General features: G+C 49.4%; 1 protein-coding gene across 5 annotated transcripts in view; it reads left to right on the forward strand.

Moving 5' to 3' along the window:
- Positions 1-21,775, forward strand: part of Acad10 (acyl-CoA dehydrogenase family, member 10) — a 44,982-nt gene that overhangs the window by 21,887 nt on the left and 1,320 nt on the right. For 4 of the 5 annotated variants that reach the window (XM_013503680.1, XM_013503681.1, XM_005403170.2 and 1 more), the window contains exons 9-19: positions 1,167-1,348; positions 2,366-2,516; positions 6,038-6,183; positions 7,082-7,255; positions 11,948-12,348; positions 15,757-15,897; positions 16,295-16,432; positions 16,509-16,599; positions 17,514-17,672; positions 18,066-18,238; positions 21,480-21,623. In XM_013503680.1, coding sequence (XP_013359134.1) covers positions 1,167-1,348; positions 2,366-2,516; positions 6,038-6,183; positions 7,082-7,255; positions 11,948-12,348; positions 15,757-15,897; positions 16,295-16,432; positions 16,509-16,599; positions 17,514-17,672; positions 18,066-18,238; positions 21,480-21,623 — 1,900 coding nt within the window. The remainder of the gene's footprint in view (positions 1-1,166; positions 1,349-2,365; positions 2,517-6,037; positions 6,184-7,081; positions 7,256-11,947; positions 12,349-15,756; positions 15,898-16,294; positions 16,433-16,508; positions 16,600-17,513; positions 17,673-18,065; positions 18,239-21,479; positions 21,624-21,775) is intronic. The other variant, XM_013503683.1, reaches the window with a different exon arrangement.

The following is a 21,775-nucleotide window of genomic DNA, read 5'->3' on the forward strand; positions in this document are numbered from 1 at the left end:
ATACTTTAATAATACTATTTAATGTCTAGCCCATATTCAGATTTCCCTAATTATTTGAGGATTATCTTTTATAACCATCTTTTGTTTTGGGTACTGGGGATGGAACCCAGGATTACTGTACCACTGAACTACATCTTGAGCTCTTTTTGTTTTTTAATCTGAAACAGGGTCTCACTGAGTTGCCCAGGCTGGGCTTGAACTTGCAATACACAGCCTCCCCAGTAGTTGGTGTAAGTTTTTACAGTCAATCAAACATTTATAATTCTAGAATTTTCAGAACTACTTTTGAAAGTAGTATAGTAATTTCTGGTAATGACTAATGAGTTAATGGCATGTTGATAGGTCACCTCAAAATTATCATGTGGTAGCTGGGCGTGGTAGCGCAGGCCTGCAGTCCCAGCACTTGGGAGGCTGAGGCAGGAGGATCACTGCAAGTTGAAGGCCAGCCTGGACTACTTAGTGAGACCTTGTCTCAAAAAACTAACAAAAGAACAACAAAAACAAAACAAAACAAAACAAACCTATCATAATATGTGTGTCATTCATACCATGAAATAATGATAAAAATAATGTCAGTACCAAGAAGAGATACCTGTTGGCCCCTCACCACAACCAGACCCAGCGACAAGCTCTCTGTATATTATTTCCTTAGTCCTTACAGCTACACTTTGATAGTGGGTCTGCTTTACAGATCAAAACAACAGTAGCCAAGCTCAGAGAGGTTCAGTAAGTGTCTCAGGGTCACGCTGCTAGTAAAGGGCAGAGGTGGGACTTAAGCATGGTTCTGTATGGCTCCAAAGCTGCCTTTTTCAACTGTGCCACTGTATACATTGCTGCACTTAAACCCATTTGATGGTTTCTGCAAATGGATCAAAGAGCAGGAAGAGCAGGCCCTGTGTGTGTGTGTGTGTGTGTGTGTGTGTGTGTGTGTGTGTGTATTGGGAGTGCACTTTCCTTACATGCACAGGAAAAAGGAAATATCCACTATGCCCAGAACCCTGGCTTTGAAACTTCAGTGGCAGTCAGCACGCAGTACTTACATACCAGAACCCTGGGTCCGAGCCCTTCCCCAGCTCCCAGCCTGTGTGCACAGGAGCAGCCAGAGCAGCACTGCCAGCTGCCACACTGTGTGTAGGGCCCTCAGACCCCGTCTGTGTCCCCTGCAGTGTCATCGGCACGCCCTTCTATGTGATGGAGTACTGCCCAGGCCGCATCTACAAAGACCCCTCTCTGCCAGGCTTGGAGCCCAGCCAGAGGCGAGCCGTGTACGCTGCCATGAACCGAGTACTGTGCCAGATCCACAGCGTGGACTTCCAGGCTGCAGGCCTGGATGGCTATGGGAAGCAAGGTGGGCAGGAGCGCCTGGTCCTCCAGGCTGGCCGTTCCCTCACAAGCAGCTCTGCTGTTCGCGTCTGCGTGGTGCACGGCGTTAACAACCGCATGCGTGCACAGTGGAAGATGGACTTAGCTCCCACCTTGAGGATCTAAGTACTTTTTTTCCTTAGTACTAGGGATCGAATCTAGCGGTTGTCTACTACAAGCTACATTTCCGGTCCTTTTTATTTTTCATTTTGAGACAGGTTCTTACTAAGTTGCCCAGGTTGCCTTAAACTTGGAATCCTCCTGTTTTGCCGTCCCAAATAGCTGCAATTGCAGACACTTGCCACTACTGCTAGCTTTTTTTTTTTGGCTTTTTTTAATATATGAGAGAGTTCCACTTGTTGTTCTTCCTTGCCAACATTTGTATTGTCAAGTTTTTTCTTTTCCCTGTTTTTTTTTTCTTTTAACTTTCAAATGAGACTGAGTTTCACTATGTTGTCCAGGCTGGCCTCAAACTCCTGGGCTCAGGTGACCCACCCTAATCTCCCAAATAGCCGGGACCACATACAGAGCACCGCACAGGAGGGCTCTGCGTAGTTTATCCTCCCAACAACTCCAGAAGGACCGTCTCAAGATGAGGAAAGTGAGGCACAAAAAAGGCAAGTGATGTGCCTAAGATCGCAGAGCTAGGAAATGGCAGAGCTGGGCTTCACACCCTGGCAGGCCAGCTCCGGAGCCCGTACACTTTCACCAGCCGCTCTTGTCTTGCCAAAAAAGGGACGTATTCAAGGCTGGAAGCTCACAAGCTCTCCAAGAGGGCTGGGGGTCGGGCTTGGACGAAGCGTGGCAGAGAACAGCGTCCAGGCCACGCTGAACAGGCCAAGGCAAGGTGGCGGGAGGCAGCAGGAGCCCCGTGTGGGACATTCGCAGCCCCACGAGTGTGCTCAGAGACGCAGCACATTCCAAGGGTCTCGCTGCTCCAGGAATTTTTGAAACCTTGGCGGTGGTGGAAACGGTCCCCATGTTCTGCTCCTCTCTCCTGCAGGGGACTATCTTCCTCGCCAGGTGCAAACCTGGACAAAGCAGTACCGAGCCGCAGAAACCAGCACCATCCCGGCAATGGAACGGCTCATCCAGTGGCTGCCTCTCCATCTTCCCAGGCAGCAGAGGACCGCAGTGGTGCACGGGGACTTCAGGTAGACGTGGCCACCTGCGGGCTGAATAGCAAATACGCAAACTGATGGCGGGTCACTCAGAGGGGAAACTAAGCAGCTGGTCTTAGTCCAGTTTACAGATGGAACTGTTGCCTCACTCAGCTCCTCCTTGGTCATGGGAGCGACTCTGCCTTATAGGACACCAAGCATCATCCTTAGCTTTGTGGCCACCAAACCTGCCTGCAGACATTGTCCCCTGTGTCCCGGAAGGGCAGCACTACTCTGGGTGGACAGCCACTGTTTGAAGGTCAGGCGCAGGAGGGAGCCTCTTAAATCCTATACGTCGCCGATAGACATTTGCCTTGGACACAGGTGGAAGGAAGGACAGGCCGTGGAGACGGTTTCCAGGGTTCCTGCGGGGTCTGCAGCCGGCTAGGGCTGGAAGCTGGGTGTGCCTGGGTCTTTATCTTACTGACCCTGCTGAGAACGCTGCCCCGGGTGCACTGGGCAGCTTTTATGGTGTCGTCTATTTTCCAGCAGCACCAGGAGGCCTGCTTTGTATACAAACACTGCTTATTTAGGCTCTGACCATTTATTTAGTAGTTTTTTTGCGCAGCCTGGGGAGCTATGCCTTGTATTTTATTTTTATGTATGTGTGTTATGTGCCTCACACTTGCTAAGCACACGATCTGCCACTGAGCTACACTCCCAGCCCAGCTGGGCCTTTATTGCACAAAGCTAGACAGTAAAGCTAATTATAAAGACATTTCTTCGCTTTCCAAATAAGATTAGCCTCTCTGTGCCTGCGTGACTGTGTCGGTCACTCCTGGCTCTTTCTCTAGCTGACGTTGGTCCCCCTGAATCTGAGAGTGAGAGGTTGGGCCTTGTCTGCACCATGTGATCGCCCACAGGAATAGGTTCCATCTGTTCGTGCACCAGTCGGACTAAGTGGGTCGAGCCATTTCCCCCACAGTGCTTTGAACTTGGTGTGCAGCTGGGCTGCACTTGGCGCCCTCTTCCTTCTTCTCCCTCCGCCCGGGCACCAGGGAACCTTGCCCTGCAGCACTCTTGCCAGTAATGAAACCCAGCCTCTTTCGTGGGGAAGAGTGCGGGTGGCCTTTGCATGCCTGCTCACAGCAACTGCACCGTGGACCTGGGCTTTGCCTGTCTTTGCCTCTCCAGTATGCAGAGTACAGTAACAGGCAGGAGACATCTAGTGGCGGCCAGGGAACTTCCTCCCATAGCTGTCCGGAAGTAGAATGATCATTTCTGGTGATGCTTTCAGGAAAGATATTGCAGATTTTAGGGACGTACTGCCACTTACTGACCCGCGCTTGGAGTCGGAGACACTTCCCATCTGTTGGGAGATGGAAGAACATATTTATTACATATAGAGGGACTCAGCAGTAGGAGCATAAATTGGTAGAACTCCTTCGAAGATGATAGCCAGGAACATGGAAGACAGGAAGATGCTACATCCCGTAATTCCTTTCTAGTGGCGCATGTGCACCTGCGCACCAGGAGACTTGGCAAAGAGTGAACTGTAGACAGGCATGGAGATGCGTGACTGTAATCCCAGCACCCTCGGAGGCTGAGGCAGGAGAAACCTGAGTTTGAGCCCAGCCTGGGCAACTTAGTCAGATCCTGTCTCAAAATACAAAATAGTGAGAAGGTTCTGGGTTCAATCCCTAGTACTGCAACGACAACAAGAAAAGCAAGTTGTGCTTTTGCTTGTAACATACGACAGATTGTGGTTAGGTTGTAGGATGGAATTCTGATTAGCAGGTAAGATAAACCAGTGTGCTGTAATACGTCATCATGAATCTCAGAAAGGTAATGCTGAGTAGATAGTGGTACGAGATGCACAGTGTCCTGCCGTTTATGCAAATTTAAAAAGAAGTGAAGCGTCCTATGCTTGGATGCCTTACAGGCGTGTGCAAAGCTAAGAGAGATATAACAATCTGATTAATGTATACCAGCTTTAGGGTAATACTTACCTCCAAGGAAAGTGAGTAGGAAATAGATGGAGGCTATTTGCGACATCTGCAAAGTCTTTCTTTTCTTTTTTTTTTCTTTTTTTTGGGGGGGGGGTCTTCTTGAAACAGGGTCTCACTGTGCAGTTCAGGCTGGCCTTGAGTTCAGTTTGTACCCGGGCTGGTCTTGAACTTGCAACAGTCCTCCTGCCTCATCCTCCCTCCTGAGTGCCAGTATTACAGGCATGTACCACCACACTCGGCTTCTTTGGTTGAGACAGTAGTTCAGGCTGGCTTTGAACTCACTATGTAGCCCACACTGACCTGGAACTTGAAATCCTCCTGCTTCAGCCTCTCCAGTGCTGAGATTACAGGTGTGTGCCACCACACTTGCTTTCCATAGTTTTGTGTTTTAGAAATTTGGAGGAAGTATAACAAAGAAGGAGATACAATATCTGTTGAATTAGGAAGATGGGCACATGGGTTTCTGTTTATCTTTTTCTGTTTTTTTCTGCATGTTTGATAATTACCTTTTGTTTTAAATAAAGCATACATTAGAACCCTGGCAGAAAAACTCAAAGAGGCCATTGGAGGAGAGTATAACACAGGGCTGCAGTATGATTTAGAGGAAGCACTGAACAGCCAGGAGCCCCGGGATTAGCAACAGCGGGGAGTGCTTACCACCCCAGGTCTGAAGGAACAAGCCTTCTCCAGCTGTTTCTACAGCTGTTTCTACAGCTGTTAATACTCTAGCTGCTCAGCTGCTCGAAAGCTGAGTGGCTGGCGACAGTGCCGGGTTGCTTTGCTGGACGTCCGCAGTGTGGGGACGTGACAGCTTATTTCCTAGGGCAGCTCTCATGCGGTGCTAGAATCCTCTGCTGGCTCGCTTGTGTGCTGGCGCTGGGGCAGGGAAGGCACAAACAGCTGGCTTCTCAGGCTACACCCTCGCTTTGTGGCTTCCCATGGCTCTCCCTAGCATGGTGGCTTCTGGGTAGCTGGACTTCTTCCTTGGTGGCTCAGAGCTCCAGAGGTGTATGTTCCCAGAGGGAGGGCCAGGTGGGAGCTGGGTCACCTTTTCTGACCTGGACTCGTGCATGGATTCCCACAGCATCACTTCCTCCTGCTTTATATTTGTTAGAAGCCAAGCGATTGAGGAGTGAAGACAGACTCTGCCTTTCATGGCAAGAGTGTCAAAGAACGTGCAGACTGTGTAGAACCTTTAAAGGTGGAAAGGCGTCATTCCCAGACCCTAGAGAGGGTAGATGCAGTGGGAGGACTGCCTGACCACGCCTGTGTCCCTCAGTAGAAGGACTCAGCCACCCCTCAGCGCTTTGCAGAGGCAGCTGGGGGAGCAAGTAGCCAGGCCCGCTCCCATCTCCTGCCGGTGCCTCTGATGGGCTGTGCCCAGCTGGAAATCAGAGGACCAAGGGGCCCTCACACAATGGGCACGGCCCACGCATCTCAGGCCCTTGCACAGAGAGCCCAGGGAGTGGGGACTCAGCCAGGAGGGGCAAACGGACCCCGCCCGGGAAGAACACACGCGGGGTCAGTGTTCTTAGAGCCGTCTCCATTCCTTCTGTGGCTTTTCAGGCTTGACAACCTGCTCTTCCATCCGGAAAAGGCCGAGGTGCTTGCTGTCCTTGACTGGGAACTTTCTACCTTAGGCGACCCCCTTGCCGACGTGGCCTACAGCTGCCTGGCTCACTACTTGCCATCCAGTTTCCCCTTGCTGAAAGGTAGGAGCCACTGCCAGGGGCAGACAGGGATGGGCCGGCTGCGCTCACCGAGCACATGGGAATGAGCTTGGCTTTAAGTCGGCTGTGAGTGCCCCGGAGCTGTCCTGGTGGTCTACGAGAAGATGTCACTGGACTGTGTTCCTGTCACAGTCAGGGCGAAGTGAGTGTAGGACGTGTGTTAAGTGACAAGTGCACCCGTATGAGCTCCCCTTGTGCGGTCGCACAGCTAACTTATACCTGACACTTTCAACTACACAAGGTTTCACAACAAATTCAAGTTTGCTGTGAAAATATTAGAGCCAACAGATAGCAAGATAAAACAAAACCCAGTTAAAATCACTGGTACTGTAGTCCCAGAGATAACCACTTGCTGACATTTCAGTATCTGTCATTGTTACCTTTTCTTCTGTGTGCATATGTACATTTTTTAAATAAAAAAATGTGATTACATGATTTTATGACCTGCTTTTTTTCTGCTTAATTGTATACTTTGAAAGTGTGTTATGCTGCTAAGCGTTTCTGCTACAGCTTAATTTTTGGTGATAGCATTGGATTTTATTATATAAAGTTAAGACATCTGATTTACTTCCTCTTTGGATACTCAGTCTACTTTTTATTGCTGTGCGCAGACCCCACCAGAAGAGGTGCTGAGCATCTTTGTAGTAGTACTCGTGCTGGTATAAGAGTCAGGTCCTACGGACGGGGTGTATGGGTGCTTGTACATCATCGAAACAGCACAAGTGAAGCAAATCACTGAGAATCTTCATTTGTTGAAATTGTCTTTACCTCTAGTTTAGTGAGACTGTTCTTCCAACACGCTGTGTATTTTGTGCTGGAGACAGAAGCCAAGACTTCATACACGCGAGCTACACTCCCAGTGGGTTGTCTCTCACCACAGGTGTCAGTGATCGCGATTTGACCCAGCTGGGCATCCCTACCGCTGAGGAGTGCTTTAGGATGTACTGCCTTCACATGGACATCCCTCCTGTTGAGAACTGGAACTTTTATATGGCTTTCTCCTTTTTCCGCATGGCTGCAATCCTCCAAGGAGTCTACAAGCGATCACTCAAAGGTAATGAATGGGGGGGCCAGGCTGATCTAGATCGGTGATAGCATGGCCAAGCTGATGGGTGAGCCATAGAGTGCTCCTACAGCCACAGGGGCTTTGGTGGGAGCTGTTAGGCCAGAATTCTGTAAGATTCCATTAATGTAATCATTTGTCATTAAAAGAAAAAAATATATATATATATATTCTTTAAAATATTTGTGTTGGTTGTTTCTCTTGCTGAGACAAAATACCCAACACCCAGAGTTAAAGGAGGAAAGCCTTATGTAGCTCACAGTTTGTAGAGGTTTCTGTCCATAATCGGCTGGCTCCAGGGCGGGGCGGCACAGCAGAGGGGCATCGCAGGAGAGAAACAGTTTGTGGTGGGCAGAAGGCAGCAGAACAAATAAGGGGAGAGACAAACCTCTCTGTGTCCCTTATATCCAGGCTATTGAGATTAGGGTGGTGCCAAACCAACCAGTGGCCTGATCAGTGATCACCCACCCTTAGTCCTAGCACCCTTAACCCAGCGTTGCACCGTGAATCCATCACACACTGTAGACCCAGCCACCTCTGAAGAAGCCCCCACCCATGACTTCATGAGGCTTGGGGGGACATCTAGACGCAAGTCATAATAATACTCTTTAAAATATTCTTTGTTCTTTAATAATTAAAATAATGCAATTTTTTAGTAAAAACATACATGCACATGATAAAATTAAGTCACGTGAAACAATATAAAATTATTTTCCTTTCTTCTTAGTATCATCCTTCAAAAACAACCTGGGAAATTCTAAATCTGGAAATTTGTCCTGCAGACAGCGTCACATGTGTGTGAGAAAGGGTGTTTTCCCTGAAATTTCTCTGAGGCTGTCTTTCACTCCATCCTTTTTTCTTCTATGCTTTTGCTTATGTGATCATCGTATATGTATTTTCTAGTACCTTGTTTTTAAATTCTTTATGCTTAGGAATTACTATAAAATATCTGTATGTGTATATGTACATAATATATATTTAATAGCTATACTTAAGAAATTCCCTGATTTCTTTGTTCATTGCGCAGTGTTTACAGGGACTGTCCACGTGCACACGCATGGATCTGCGTCACTCTCCATCTCTGGCGCTTCCATTGTGTGGATGGACTCGTGTGTTTAACCAGTTTCCCTCAGTGTGCATTTCTATTGCTTGTAGGAGTTTTGCGGCCACACATAGTTACTGGTGAACATCTTCTCTCATACACGTGTGAACATATCTCCAGGATAAATCCCCAGAACTGGAATTGCTTGTTTAAAAGTACAAACATTTAGGATTTTTGCAGATATTGTCAAGTTACCTAGTAAGAAAGCTGCTTGGGGAGGGGTGTGATTGTGTTTCTTTGACGCTGCTTGTGCATATGTGGGAGAATACTGTAGCTAGCTGAGAGTTCTAGATTATACCCTGTAAGTTGGAATGTTTGAGAAGAAAAGGTTTTGCCACTGCAGCTGACTGTTGGTTGAGTGTGTGTCTATACAGAGTGTTTACATGGGATGGGAGAATGTTTTAATTCTAAGTTTTGTAGGGTAGCAAGTTAAATAATACATCAAGTTATTGAAGCAGATTGAAAGGTAGGTAAAGTTTGCCTCCTCTATATAGGAGGAAAGGCAGGTAGAAAGAAAGCCTTTTTTCTTTTTGTGCTGGGCTGGGGATAGAACCCAGGGCTTCGTGCATGGGAGGCAAAGGCTCCCACTGAGCTACGGCCCAATCTAAAAGAGTCTTTATTTATTTATTTATTTATTGGTACCGGGAATTGAACTCATGACCTCAGGCTTACCAGGCAAGCACTTACGCCACTGAGCTATATCCCTAGTAAGAGTCTTTAAGTGCTCCTTGCACCCCTGTTGGGATTTCTAGATATCGTTCCTACAGGGGACCAGGACTCCTTGGAAGTGGCTGTTTTCAGGTCTCACTGTCCAGGTATCCATGAGACAAACCCACAACAGGCAAAGAAGTTGTCAAAGACCACAAGGGTCAAATGCAAAGATTCAGGAGCCAGCCTGAGTGGGATCCCACTTGCTGTCTGAACATCAGTAACGACGCCTATGGAAATGGATGTGGACGCCTCCAGTACGTTCAGATCCGTAGATAACCAGATAACAGAACAGAGATGAAGTCCCGTTGGTGACTTCGGAGGATGCCATGGAAACCACTCATTCTGACAGTTGGGAAATGGGAGAAAACTGAAGCATTTATCCTGCTTTTCCTCCACCTCAGGCTGACCCAGTAATTAATGGGGGAGCATTTCAGTCTAGGGAATGTCCTGGACGGAATGCTAGAACTCGCCCATGGCCAGTTCACAGCCTGGCATATATTAACAGTTGGACAGGAAGCCTGAGTGGGCGCTAACGTCACCAGAAAGACAGAGACAGAGATGGCCAGACATGACATACTCCTAGCTTCCCCCAGAGTCAAACCCGACTGCCCACTCCTCCAGCGTCAACTACAGATTCACAGGATGTATAGGATTCAGAGGACACAGTCAGCAGGACCGCAGGGTACAGGCATTAGCAAAAGCAACTGTGGGAAACTTCACAGGGCAAATACTTCGGTTTCTTCAACAAATACATGTCACAGTGGAGGGGGAGAACGAGAAAGGAAACAGCAGAGGAAAAGCCTAAAAGACATAAATTTGTTTAGATTCTTGCTTGAACAGCTTGTCTTTTTAAAAATTTTTCTTAGTTGGTCATGTGACGCATGCCTCTAATTCCAGCATCTGGGAGGCTGAGACAGAAGGATACCCAAGTTGAAACCCAGCTTGAGCAATTTAACGACTTAGTGAGACTTCTCACCCCACAATTTTTTAAAAAGGACCTGGGAATGTAGCTCAGTGTGAATGCCTTGGGTTCAGTCATCAAAACTATATACACACAGACACACCCACATCTTATGCCACAGTGAAACTTGAATTCTGATCGGATTGTTCATGGTATTAAGGAAATATCATTAACTCTGTGTGTGTGTGTGTGTGTGTGTGTGTGTGTGTACACTACTTGCAATTGAGGACAGTGGTGCTCTACCACTCAGCTTCAAACCACCTGTATCCCCAGCTCCTTTTTTATTGTTTGTTGATGGTGTTTTGTTTTGAGACAAGGTCTTGCTAAGTTTCCCAGGCTGGCCTTGAATTTTCAGTTCTCCTATCTCAGCCTCTTATATATCTGAGTACCTATGTACCACGCCTGGCTAGTTAGCTTTTTTTTTTTTTTTTTTTTTAAGTACGATCATGTTACTGTGTGGGTTTTTTTTGGGTACTGAGAATTGAACTCAGGACCTTGTGTTTGCCAGGCAGGCGCTTGTGCCACTGAGCTGTATCCCCACTCCACCCCCATTTTTAAAGTCTTTGTCTTTTGATATAAATGAAACTTTGACACATGGCCTAATAACATTTGGGTTTTACTGCAGAAAAGTCCAGGGTGGTGAGGGTAGGATGACAGGGACTGAAACAAGACTGCTGACATTGATCATGGTTGAAGGTGGGTGATAGATACGTGCAGGCTCATCCACCTCCTCTCTACTCTTGTATGTCTTTGCAACTTCCCAAAATGAAAAATGAAAAACAAAAGACAGGCAGAAAGCAGCGCATCAGTGGGTTTGTTTGTGAGTGCTGTGGCGTGTCCTTAGCTGCCCAGCCGAGGACACCCCATGCTGGCTGGCGGCCAGTTGCCACGTTCTTCTGAGAGATGCAGGTGCTGTGGGGCTATTGGCCATTGGTTCATTCGTTCACAAGTCCCTGAGGCTCTCCTGAGTGCCCGCACTGCCAGGTGGCCCAGGGTCATGAGCAGAACAATGACTAGGGGATTCCCAACCTCCCTGATCAGAGAAGCAGGGCTGTCACAAGCAGGAAGGCATAGAAGCCATAGTTTGCCCTCCTTTGGGAAGCCACCATTCCCCATATTGGTTACAGCTTTGCAGTAAAAGCTAACCAGAAACATTTCCTGGAGGGCTGCTGTGTTTTGTCTTTGTTCCATTCCAAGGACTGGGGGATAGTGGAATAGCTTGTGCTTATAAAGAATTAGCCATCTTAGCCAGGTACCACACCCTATAATCCCATTTAGGAGGCTGAGGCAGGAAGGTCAAGAATTCAAGCCCAGCCTGGGCAATTTAGCAACTTAGTACGATCTTGTCTCAAAAAAGGCTGAGGATGTAGCTCAGTACACTTTATTCAATAATCCCCCTGCGGGCAAAAATTAGTGATATATGAAAAAGAGGACCATGAGAATGCAATGTGAGTGAGCTGTGTAATGCTGGTGTTGATTACTGATCCAGACAAGAAACTGGCCGTTCATCCACTCATTCTTAACATTGCTGTCAAATTCCTGGTGGGCTGATCTGGGATAATGCAGGATTTCTTACAGCCCCTGGTGCAGCAGAAGTGACAGGCTGCCACTGACTGTAGGAGAAGCAGAGGTGAGGCACAGGGGCCAGGCACACCTGGGTTTGACTTCCAGCTTGAGCAAGCGACCTCCTTCTCTGAGACTGAGTTTCCTGTCTGCAAGGTGTGGATTCGAACAGTTGTATTGCTTTAGGAATTCAGTGACTTCTAAGTATTCTCAGCACTGCATCCGGTCCATAGCAAGTGCTCAGGCCCTATAGTGGCTGCTAAGGGAATGACCATCGTGCCACAAGTCACCCTTGCTAGGAAGGGCTGGTTAAGAGTGATCGCTAGTTTTCTTTCCTTCCGTTCAGGGCAGGCAAGCTCAGCAAGCGCTGAGCAAAGCGGAAAGCTGGCCGAATTCATATCTAACCTGGCATGGGACTTTGCGACTAAAGAAGGATTCCGCATTTTCAAAGAGATGCCAGCTGCCAAACCACTGACAAGGTCCTGCCACACTCGGGCTGGTCCACAGTCGCTGCTGAGCCCCACAGGCACAAGAAGCTACAGCTCTGTCTCGGGAGCTCCCCCAGCTCACACCTCGAAGGGAGCGCTGGTCTTCTCGGTAGAGGGCCTCTCCCCACAGGTCAGAGAGCTGTACGACCGGCTGCAGCGGTTTATGGGGCAGCACGTGTACCCCCTGGAGCCAGAGCTGCAGAGACACCAGGCCTCGGTGGACAAGTGGACCCCGTCCCCGCTGATAGAAGACCTCAAGGTCAGGCAGCCTGTACGAGTCGGGGTGTCCTTGTTAATGTGGCCCGCCCCACGCGTCTGTACTTCCCAGGTAGAGGAGAGCACCTGGGCGGAGCAGATAGTCTTGGCTCTCCATCGTTGCGTGAAAGGGCCAGCTCCCCGTTTTCCAGTTTTTGGGGTGTGTGTATGGTTTGTTTGTAGGTTTGTTCGTTTTTGAGACAGGGTCTTGTGAAATAGTCCGGGCTGGCCTTGAATTTGTGGTGGTCCTGTTACCTCCACGCCAGGCGTGCACTATGACGCCCTTCTCTCCTGTGTTTTTGCTGTGTGAAGGAGGAATGCTGTCTTTGGCTTAGAAAGCTGGGCTTCCTGTTACACAGATTTGAAACAGTGTGCTCTACCGAGCGACACAATCTCTCTTTCTAGAGAACCTGTAATGTGACAGTCAGAGGGGCAGTGCGTTGTACGATGTGTCTGATGTTGAATTCAGTGACTGCCACTTTACTTGATAAATTCAGTGACTGTCCTGGTGCTCTTCACCAGGGATGCGCTTCTGGGGTTGAGTTGGATTTTAAGTTGAGATCTTTCAGAGCACGATGCAGTCATCTGCTTTTCTGAAAACTAGCGCTGTCAAAGCTGCACAGCGGCACACACCTGAAATCCCAGGTATTTGGTAGGCCGCGGTGGGAAGTAGCAAATGTGAAACCAGCCTGAGCAACTTAGTGAGGCCCTGTCTCTAAAAAAGGAAGCGGGGGCTAGAGATGTGGCTCAGTGCAGAGCCCTGGTTTAATCCCCAATTCTACAAAAAGAAAAAAAGAAGAAAAGAGTTCTGTAAAGTTCTCTGCCCTCTGAGATAATCACTGGCAACAGCTTTGTATATTATGCTCCCAGTGTTTCCTATGTTTCAATGAAATTCTTTTATACATTTGAATCTACCAGTTGCTTTTTAAGTGTAAACTTGTGGAAACACACTGAGATCGACCTCTCAGGGTTCTGCAGTGTGGTTGCCCCAGAATTTATCCTGCCCCGGTTGAAGGCCGCTGTGCTAGTAGGTAGGTAGTCTAGGTACAAGCCTCCAATTGTGGTCACTTATGCGGCAGAGGACGCAGAGGAGCTGGCCTCAGAAGACAGTAGAAGAGAAGGCAGCCCACAGGGCTGGGCAGTGCTGTCTGCCTAGAGAAGCCAGCCCTATTTCCTTTTTCTCTTTCTTTCTCTCCCTCTTTTTTTTCCCCAGTATAGGGATTGAACCAAAGGCCTTCTCATTGAACTACATCCCCAGCCCTTTTTAAATTTGTGTTTTGAGACAGAGTCCCAGGGTTGGCTTCAACTTGGGATCCTCCTGCCTCAGAGTGCTGGGTGTGTGCCGTCACGCCTGGCTACAAGATAAATTCCTTCAAGTAACAAAAAGTGGTTCATGAATGAGACCTTTGTTAGTCATCCATCACTGTAACAAAATACCTGAAGCAACTTAATAAGAGAGAAGGTGTATTCTGAGGATTTTAAGAGGGGTTGTAAGTGGTGGGCTGCCCTGCTGCTTTGGCACATTTGTGATGGGTGCATGTAGCATAGCAGGCTGTTCACCTCATGGCCAGGAAGTGAAAGAGAAAGGAAGAGACTGGGGTCCCACAGGTCCCTCTGAGGGCTCATCCCAGTGACCTCAGGGCCTCCCACAAGCCCCCTGCCATGTTTCCACCACCTCCCAAGAGCTCAAACAGATAAGCAAGCTTTCAATACGTGGGTCTTTGGGAAAGTCTTCCAGATCTAAGCCCTAGCAAGACCATTCAGGGACTGACTGCATTTTACCAAATCATTATCTGAGAGGTTTTACCAAGTCACGCCCCTGTGCTGTACGCGTGAAACGCCCTTGCCCGTGTGACAGCCTGACGGTTGGTGGCAGCAGGTACTGTGCTCAGGTGGTGAGCGCCTCCAGACCCGAGAGGCCCAGCCTGTGTAGTAAACACCTCGCTTGGTGCACATTCTCCTTGTAGTCACACCTAAAGGGCTTTATAATAATAACTATGATTTTTGGATAGAGTGATGAAATCATAACTCATCACTTTTACCCAAAATGTCGTAAGTGAGAAGTAGTATTTGGGTGTTCCCCACGCTTCGCAGAAATCCTGTGAAGCATTATTATCATCAATTTAAAGGTAAGGAGAGGGATTTGTGTGGGATGCACAGCTAGAATTAATAGCACCTGGGTTTAAATTCAGCCTCTTTAGCCAGCAGTGGTGGCATGCACCTAAAATCCCAGCACTGCGGAGGCTGAGGCAGGAGGATCGCTGTGAGTTTAAGGCCAGCCTGGGCTACATAGCGAGTTCAGTGCCAGTCTGACTTACATAGCAAGACCCTGTCCCCCCAAAAAAAAAATTCAGGTCACATTTGGGAGGTTTTGTTCTCCCCTCCTACAAGCCGATGGTTATGTCCACGTCCTCTCACTGCCTCCTCTTAGAATTCTTACTTCCTCCTCCGCATCCCCACCCTTCTTTATTTGTTCCAGTAAATCTGCCCGTTCTCTCCTTAGTCATTATGCTTTGTGCCGATTAGCTCAGTGCAAATAGTGAGCAAAGTCAGCTACTGGTTGTGAGGCACAGGGCAGGCCAGTTGGTGTCCTCCAAGGATAAGCAGCCCGGAGAATGATTATGTCCCCAGTCCCTGCTACTCATTGCAACCCCTGACTTCTGTGTTTTCGCTGTATATTCTGTGTTGTTTCGTCCGGTCCTCCCAGCAGCCCGGGGAGGTACGTGCTGTGGGCGTGGTTGGGTTGGGACTGCTGGTACCCACTGCCCGCTTCTTGTGGTAGCACCCTGCTGGCTTTACTTAGGGGCCTTCCTCCTCCCCTTTGGAGGTATTCTGGCCCAACTGTTGGTGAAGGTGCCAGCCTGGCCCTGCCTGGCCAAGAAATGGGCACAAGAGCCAAGCTAGGGCAGCCAGACTTTCCTGGAGCTGGAAGAAGGAGCAGTGTTTTCCAGATGGAAGAAGTTGATGCTCACTCACTGCCCGCAGGGGGCCCCGGCGGGACCGCCGAACGCCATACCCAGTTCCATGCACTTCCGAGCCTCCTCTGCCGATCTCTGTCCGGTGCTGGAGCCCAGCCAGGCTTCCCACGCTGTCCTTTTTGCCTCTGGTTACTTGCCTTCTGTTTCTGTGGCTGCAGCTCAGCAGTCCTGGTGGGAGGGTGGATCCGTCGTAGTTTCACAGATAAGAAACAAATCCAGAGGAAATCTCTCTGCAGAGCCTCCCAGTCCGGTGTATCTTGCGTTTGTCCCACCCACACACCCACAGCTCGTATGCAGCCAGCGTCCTTGTGCTTGGCACACGCCCTATCTTTGGCTGCCACCTTCTCCCCTTTAGTTCCTTTCACTGTGTTCCCGGGGTCAGAACAAAAGCTCAGCCCGTTGCTGGGTTTCCCCAGCTTGCTTTCCCATGACAGGAGAAAGCCAAGGCCGAAGGCCTTTGGAACCTTTTCCTACCCTTGGAGACTGACCCCGAGAGGAAGTACGGAGCAGGACTGACCAACGTGGAGTATGCGCACCTGTGTGAGGTCATGGGCATGTCGCTGTACGCTCCTGAGGTACCTCTCCAAAGCCCCCTAAGCGTGCTAACCTCCTAGCCCTCCGTGGGGACATCGCCGCATGGCCTGCTGCTTGCCCTCCTGCACACACAGTCTGATCTGCACCGATGTGAACTTGAGCTTCTTATCAGGAGGGAGGACAACTGCAGGCCCCTGGCTGGAGCTGCAGTAAGGGAGGACCTCAGGGCGGGGTCGCCCAGGACCTGGGGAGCTATGCAAGCCTCAGGCTGACGCCAGCGTCCTTCCTGCGGACAGACAGGTTCTGCGGCAGGGCCTCAGCGTCTGTGGCTCTGTTTGCAAACCCGAGGACCCCTTGCGTTGTGAAGGGGGTCTGTGGCATGAAATTGACATTCTCAGTGTGGGCTGGACGTCACCAGGCGCTCTTTCTGTCATTCAGATATTCAACTGCTCGGCCCCCGACACGGGGAACATGGAGGTCCTGGTGCGATACGGCACCGAGGAGCAGAAGGCCCGCTGGCTGGCCCCGCTGCTAGAAGGCAAGGCCCGCTCCTGTTTCGCCATGACGGAGCCCCAGGTACCTGGCGCGGACCGTCCTTGCCTGCGGGGAGCAAGGGCCACTGGCGGCTCTAACAGGAGTGTGCCCCCTACAGGTCGCCTCATCAGATGCCGCCAACATCGAGGCTTCCATCAGAGAGGAGGAAGGTTTCTATGTCATAAACGGTCACAAGTGGTGGACCTCAGGTATTTGGCCTGCAGTGTGCTTTCAAGTACATATCACTCGGTCTGTAGTGATAAGCGGGTCTCTTGACCGTAGAAAGGGGACAGCCTCTTGCTTCTCAGTTGACACTATGGAGATTCGGTCACCGCGCACCCAGCAGAGGCAGCACGCGCTAAGAGAACAAGAATCTGCTGCTGGGCACGCTGTGCTCAAGCACTTCCTATGGGGACGAGGTGTCACCGGACAACCACTCCTGTAGCTGTCTCTTCCTGCACATGCTCTGAGAACCTCCTCACTTCCCTGCTCTCTCCATTCTCCCCACAGCAGCTTCCTTGAAAGGGCAGAAGGTCACTTCCTCCGAGGCTTCCCCATACCCCTAGGGCAGGTGTGTTATATCCTGGGGTCTGGGGCAACCCATAAGCGCTCTGAGGGCCCCATGTCACGGAGCCCCACACTTGCCCAGAAGACGGGTTATCATTCCCACTTCCCAGAGGTAGGAACCAAGGCTCCGAGAGTGACTGGAGTCACGTGCCTGTGGTTCTAGCCCCCAGCCGGCAAGTACGGAACCAGTTCAGCTGTTTTGACTCCGAGGCCGGTGCTGCTGAGAGTCGTTTTTTACACGAGCGAGAGGACAGAACGGAGCAGGCTGGCTGGGTGAAGTAATGATTTTCGGTGTCTTGTCTCTGAATTACATTTTTAACTCTACTGTGGTGCTTCTTAAAAATTTGCTTTTATGATGCTAGAGTCTCGCCTCAGGACAACAAAGCTCCATTTGCTTTATTTTTGCTGTGGAGCCCGCAAAGGCCGGTCTGATGATGTCACATCCCACACAGCTCTGTCTGCCGCTGGCCCAGCCTTTCCTGGGCTAAGACCTCATGTGGAAACATGATGGCCCCGACGTTGGCTGATAGAACCTGTTTCTCTTCTTTTTTGGCAGGCGTCATGGATCCGCGCTGCCAGCTCTGCATATTTATGGGGAAAACAGACCCACAGGCGCCAAGACACCAGCAGCAGTCCATGCTCTTGGTTCCCATGGATACCCCAGGGATAAAAATCCTCAGGCCTCTGTCTGTGTATGGGCTGGAGGATGCGCCAGGTTAGCCCTCCCGGGGCAGGCCCCACCGAGGGTGGGTCTGGTCTGTGGGAAAGGCTTTGAGCAGGGTGAGGGTTTCTCTGCTAACAGTGCTCACATTTTCCCTGTTGGTGCTTCGAGAGATTCTATATTATTAGTCACATGCTCCGGAGTTTCAGCTTGAGGTTGCTTTATAATGCTTGTGTAGAAAAAGTGGCAAAATCTTGGTTCACCATTATACATCAGTGATTCCTTTCGCACCTTTAAGAGGCTCCTTCGTGCCCCTTTGGCTGTGACTCAGAAGGCTAAGCGAGGGGCAGGAGTATCGCCAGCAGACCATCAGAACTGCGGGCGGGAAGCAAGGCATCCAGGAAGACAGTAGTGACAGTCGCTCAAGGTGGGGTGTTTGTCTTTCAGGCGGCCACGGTGAGATCCGATTTGAGAACGTGCGTGTGCCCAAGGAGAACATGATTTTGGGTCCTGGCCGAGGCTTTGAGATTGCCCAGGGCAGGCTGGGGCCCGGCCGGATCCATCACTGCATGAGGCTCATTGGGTTCTCAGAGCGGGCCCTGGCGCTCATGAAGGCCCGCGTGAGTGCCCCCACCCCCGCGCCCACACGCTGACCCAGCCGCCTCCGCCGTGCTGGCGGACTTCAAATCTAACTCTTTCCTGAGGGCAGACTGAGCGGGGAAGCTGAGAAGCTGCACCCCTGCGTTTGCTTGGCTTCTGCTACTCTGCTGTCGCTTCGCGCTGAGAACAGAAAGGGCTGTTGAGGTGGCTGGGAGTGAGCGGCCAGGCTCCCCGGCAGCCGGGGGTGAGGTTCCAGGGCCCACCGCGTCCCTGGCTGCCGAGAGCGTGGTGGGCTTCTGGCGCGGAGCTAGCCGTCAGATGCCAGGGAAAACCGTGTTCTTGTTTTCCTCCCTGGATTCCAGCGTCGGGTCTTGTACCGCCCTCCTCTCCCACATGTCCAGAAAACGCAGTCTGCTGTGAGCCCCCCAAAGGTCAGAAGCATATGTAAAAGAGCCACTTGCAGGGACAGGAATTCACTTCAACTGTACTGATTTCACAATGGAGTGAACCCTTGATACAGAAACAAGTACCTCGTGAGAAATGCTCTACAGAGAACCAAGGCCATCAGATGCCTTTCGAATCCTGAACAGACCTGTGATTTACACGCTTCTGGCTGAGACAGACCAGTTCTTTTCTCTTTGAAAATTAAGTGCCCCTCTGTATGGGCTCAGGTATGGTAATTCAGCTGCATATGGCATTAAAGATCAGACCGGCCGTTGGCAGGGCAATTTGTGGTTTTTTTTCTTTTTTGATTGTTGTTGGTTTTTTGTTGTTGTTTATTTTTTTGGTGGGGGACAGGGTCTCACTATGTAGTTCTGGCTGGCTGTGAACTTGTAGCCCAGGCTGCCTTGAAATTACAGTGATCCTCCTGTCTCAGCCTCCTGAGTACTGGGATTACAGGCATGTGACACCACATTCAGCTATTGTTGGATTTTTGTTTTTTGAGAGCAGGTCTCACTGTCGTGCTCAGGCTGAACGCAAATTTGTGATCCTCCTCCCTCAGTGTCCTGAGTGCTGGGATTACAGGCTTGTGCCACCACGCCTGGCTTATGGCAGAGCAGTTTCGCTGTATGTGTCAGAAGTCTTCAGAAACTACATAGTGTTAACATAGCAGCTCTGCTCAGGACTGGATATAACAGTCTTTAGGGATCTGTAAAATATTTGCAGCTAGATCTGAAACATCCCCTAACAGTCTCTGTGTTCAGAAGTGACTTTTTTTATTTTAAAGATAAAAGAATGAAAACATATTAACAGACACGCAGACACTTACGAAATAACACAAAAACAATACAAGCAATACAGAATTTCAGACAAGGTGATAGGAAATTAACAATGGTTATTGTATTACATTTTGATATCTTCATATTGATTACTCAGATGAACAAAAATAGGCATGTAAGATTGATCAAACAATTAAACATTAACTTCCTTTCAATAAAGCAATAGAAATCAGTAGTACAACTATCTTAGCTATCCTGTACATACACATATACATATTTTTCCCTTCTTTCTTTCTTCTCTGTTTTCCCTCATCCCAGTTGTTCTTTCCTTTTGAGCAGTTTCTTTCCCTTTCACAATATCTGTCATGCCTTTTAGATTTTATTCACTCTTTCAGGTTCTTACACTAGTGAGACAATACGGTGTTTACGCATGCAGGTGTGATTTATTTCACTTATGAGTATGGTCTCTAGTTGTGTCCATTTACCTATAAAAACCTCGAGTTTATCTTTCTTTATAGCTGAGTAATATTGCATTATATAAAAATACCATAACTTTTTATCCATGGAAGCAACCCATATGCCCATCAGATCAGAAGTGACTTTTAAAAGGGCTGGGCAAGTGACTACAACACAATAAAAATCCGCACAAGACGGGTGGGAACTTATTTTTTAAATAGAGAGGTCTTTACTATATACTCTCACATTTTAGAAAGCAGGTTACAAAGCTGGCCATACAGGTGCATATTACAAGTTCACACCTGTAATCCCAGTACTCGGAAGGCTGAGGCAGGAGGATCGTTGCGAGTTCAAGACCAGCCTGGGCTACAAAGTGAGCTCAAGGACAGCCTGAACTGCGTAGTGAGACCATGTCTCAAAAACATACGCACACACACACAAAAAGCAAGCAGGTTACAAAGTAACATATAGAGTGCGACTATATCATGTTTTATTTTTAAAAAGTATGTGTACATATATTTGCACACAAAAAGTCTAGAAGGGCATGCACTGAATATAAATATTAACTAGATAATGGGATGGTAGGTATTTCTATTTTCTTCTTTTTTTGGTCTGAAAATTAAGTTTTCCTGCCATAGAATATTTGTGTAGAAATTATTTTTAGTTGAGATAATTAAACTAATAAAACAAGGGGGGAAGAAAAGAATACTTGTAACCTTTTCTAAAGCCTCATGGCCTTCAGACTAAAATCTCCCTTGCAAGCCAAGTTTGGTGGTACAGGCCTATAATCAGCACTCAGGAGGCCGAGGCAGGAGGATCACCTTGAGTTTGAGGCCAGCCTGAGCTACATAGTGAATTTAAGGCCAGCCTGAACTATATAGAAAGACCCTGTCAAAAAACCAAAAAAATGGTGGGCTTGGTGACACATGCCTGTAATTCCAGCACTGGGGAGGCTGAGGCAGGAGGATTGTGGCAAGTTCGAGGCCAGCCTGGGCTACAAAGTGAGCTCAAGGTCAGGCTGAACTGCATAGCAAGACCCTGACTCAAAAAAGACAATCAATCAATCAATCAATAAATACGTGCATACAGACATAAGTACATACATACATACATACATACATAAAGTCAATCCCCTCTTGTAGACTTGGTGGCCTGGCTCAGGGATGTGAGGCTGGCTGTGACCAGCAGGGGGTGCCCTCTCCCTAGTCAGGTGAGGCTCTCATGGGAACTACTTCTTAGGAGTAAGCTTGGGCCAGGTGCTGGCTCAGCTCTGAAAGCACAGCTCCTGCCTGCCCAGAGGCGGCCACCTTGCTGCAGCAAGGGGTCCTTGAAGTGAAGGTACACCCGCCACGAGGACTGGCCTGACACGGTCGTGTGGATGTTACCTGCATCTGGATCTCCCCGGCAAGTGCCTGGGCTGGAGAGCTGGTGAATGGCTGAGAAACAGCATGCGCTGCTTTCCCGCTCCTCTCCCGCCCGCTCCTGCGCGTGCTCCCGCCCACCTCTGCAGGCCACCAGCCCCTGGGCCCCTCTAGACCACGCTCAGCCGAGCACGGCCGCAGCTCGGTGTCTCTGGGCTCCCCAGGTGAAGTCCCGCGTGGCCTTCGGGAAGCCCCTGGTGGAGCAGGGCACGATCCTGGCCGACATAGCGCGGTCACGCGTGGAGATCGAGCAGGCACGGCTGCTGGTGCTGAAGGCTGCTCACTTCATGGACGTGGCAGGAAATAAGGTAGGAGGCCCAGGGCTCTTCCGGGAGCCTCAGAGATGACAGAGGTCACGGCGTCCCGGTGTGAGAATCTGTTCCCTCTCCGTGTGGCTCTTTGACATTAATCACTTTGGTTTTGCTTGGAACTGTCTGGGCAGCCATTCAAAACCCGAAAA

The sequence above is a fragment of the Chinchilla lanigera genome, unplaced genomic scaffold, assembly GCF_000276665.1.
Source record: "Chinchilla lanigera isolate Chin_1 unplaced genomic scaffold, ChiLan1.0 scaffold00081, whole genome shotgun sequence".
Lineage (NCBI taxonomy): Eukaryota > Metazoa > Chordata > Mammalia > Rodentia > Chinchillidae > Chinchilla > Chinchilla lanigera.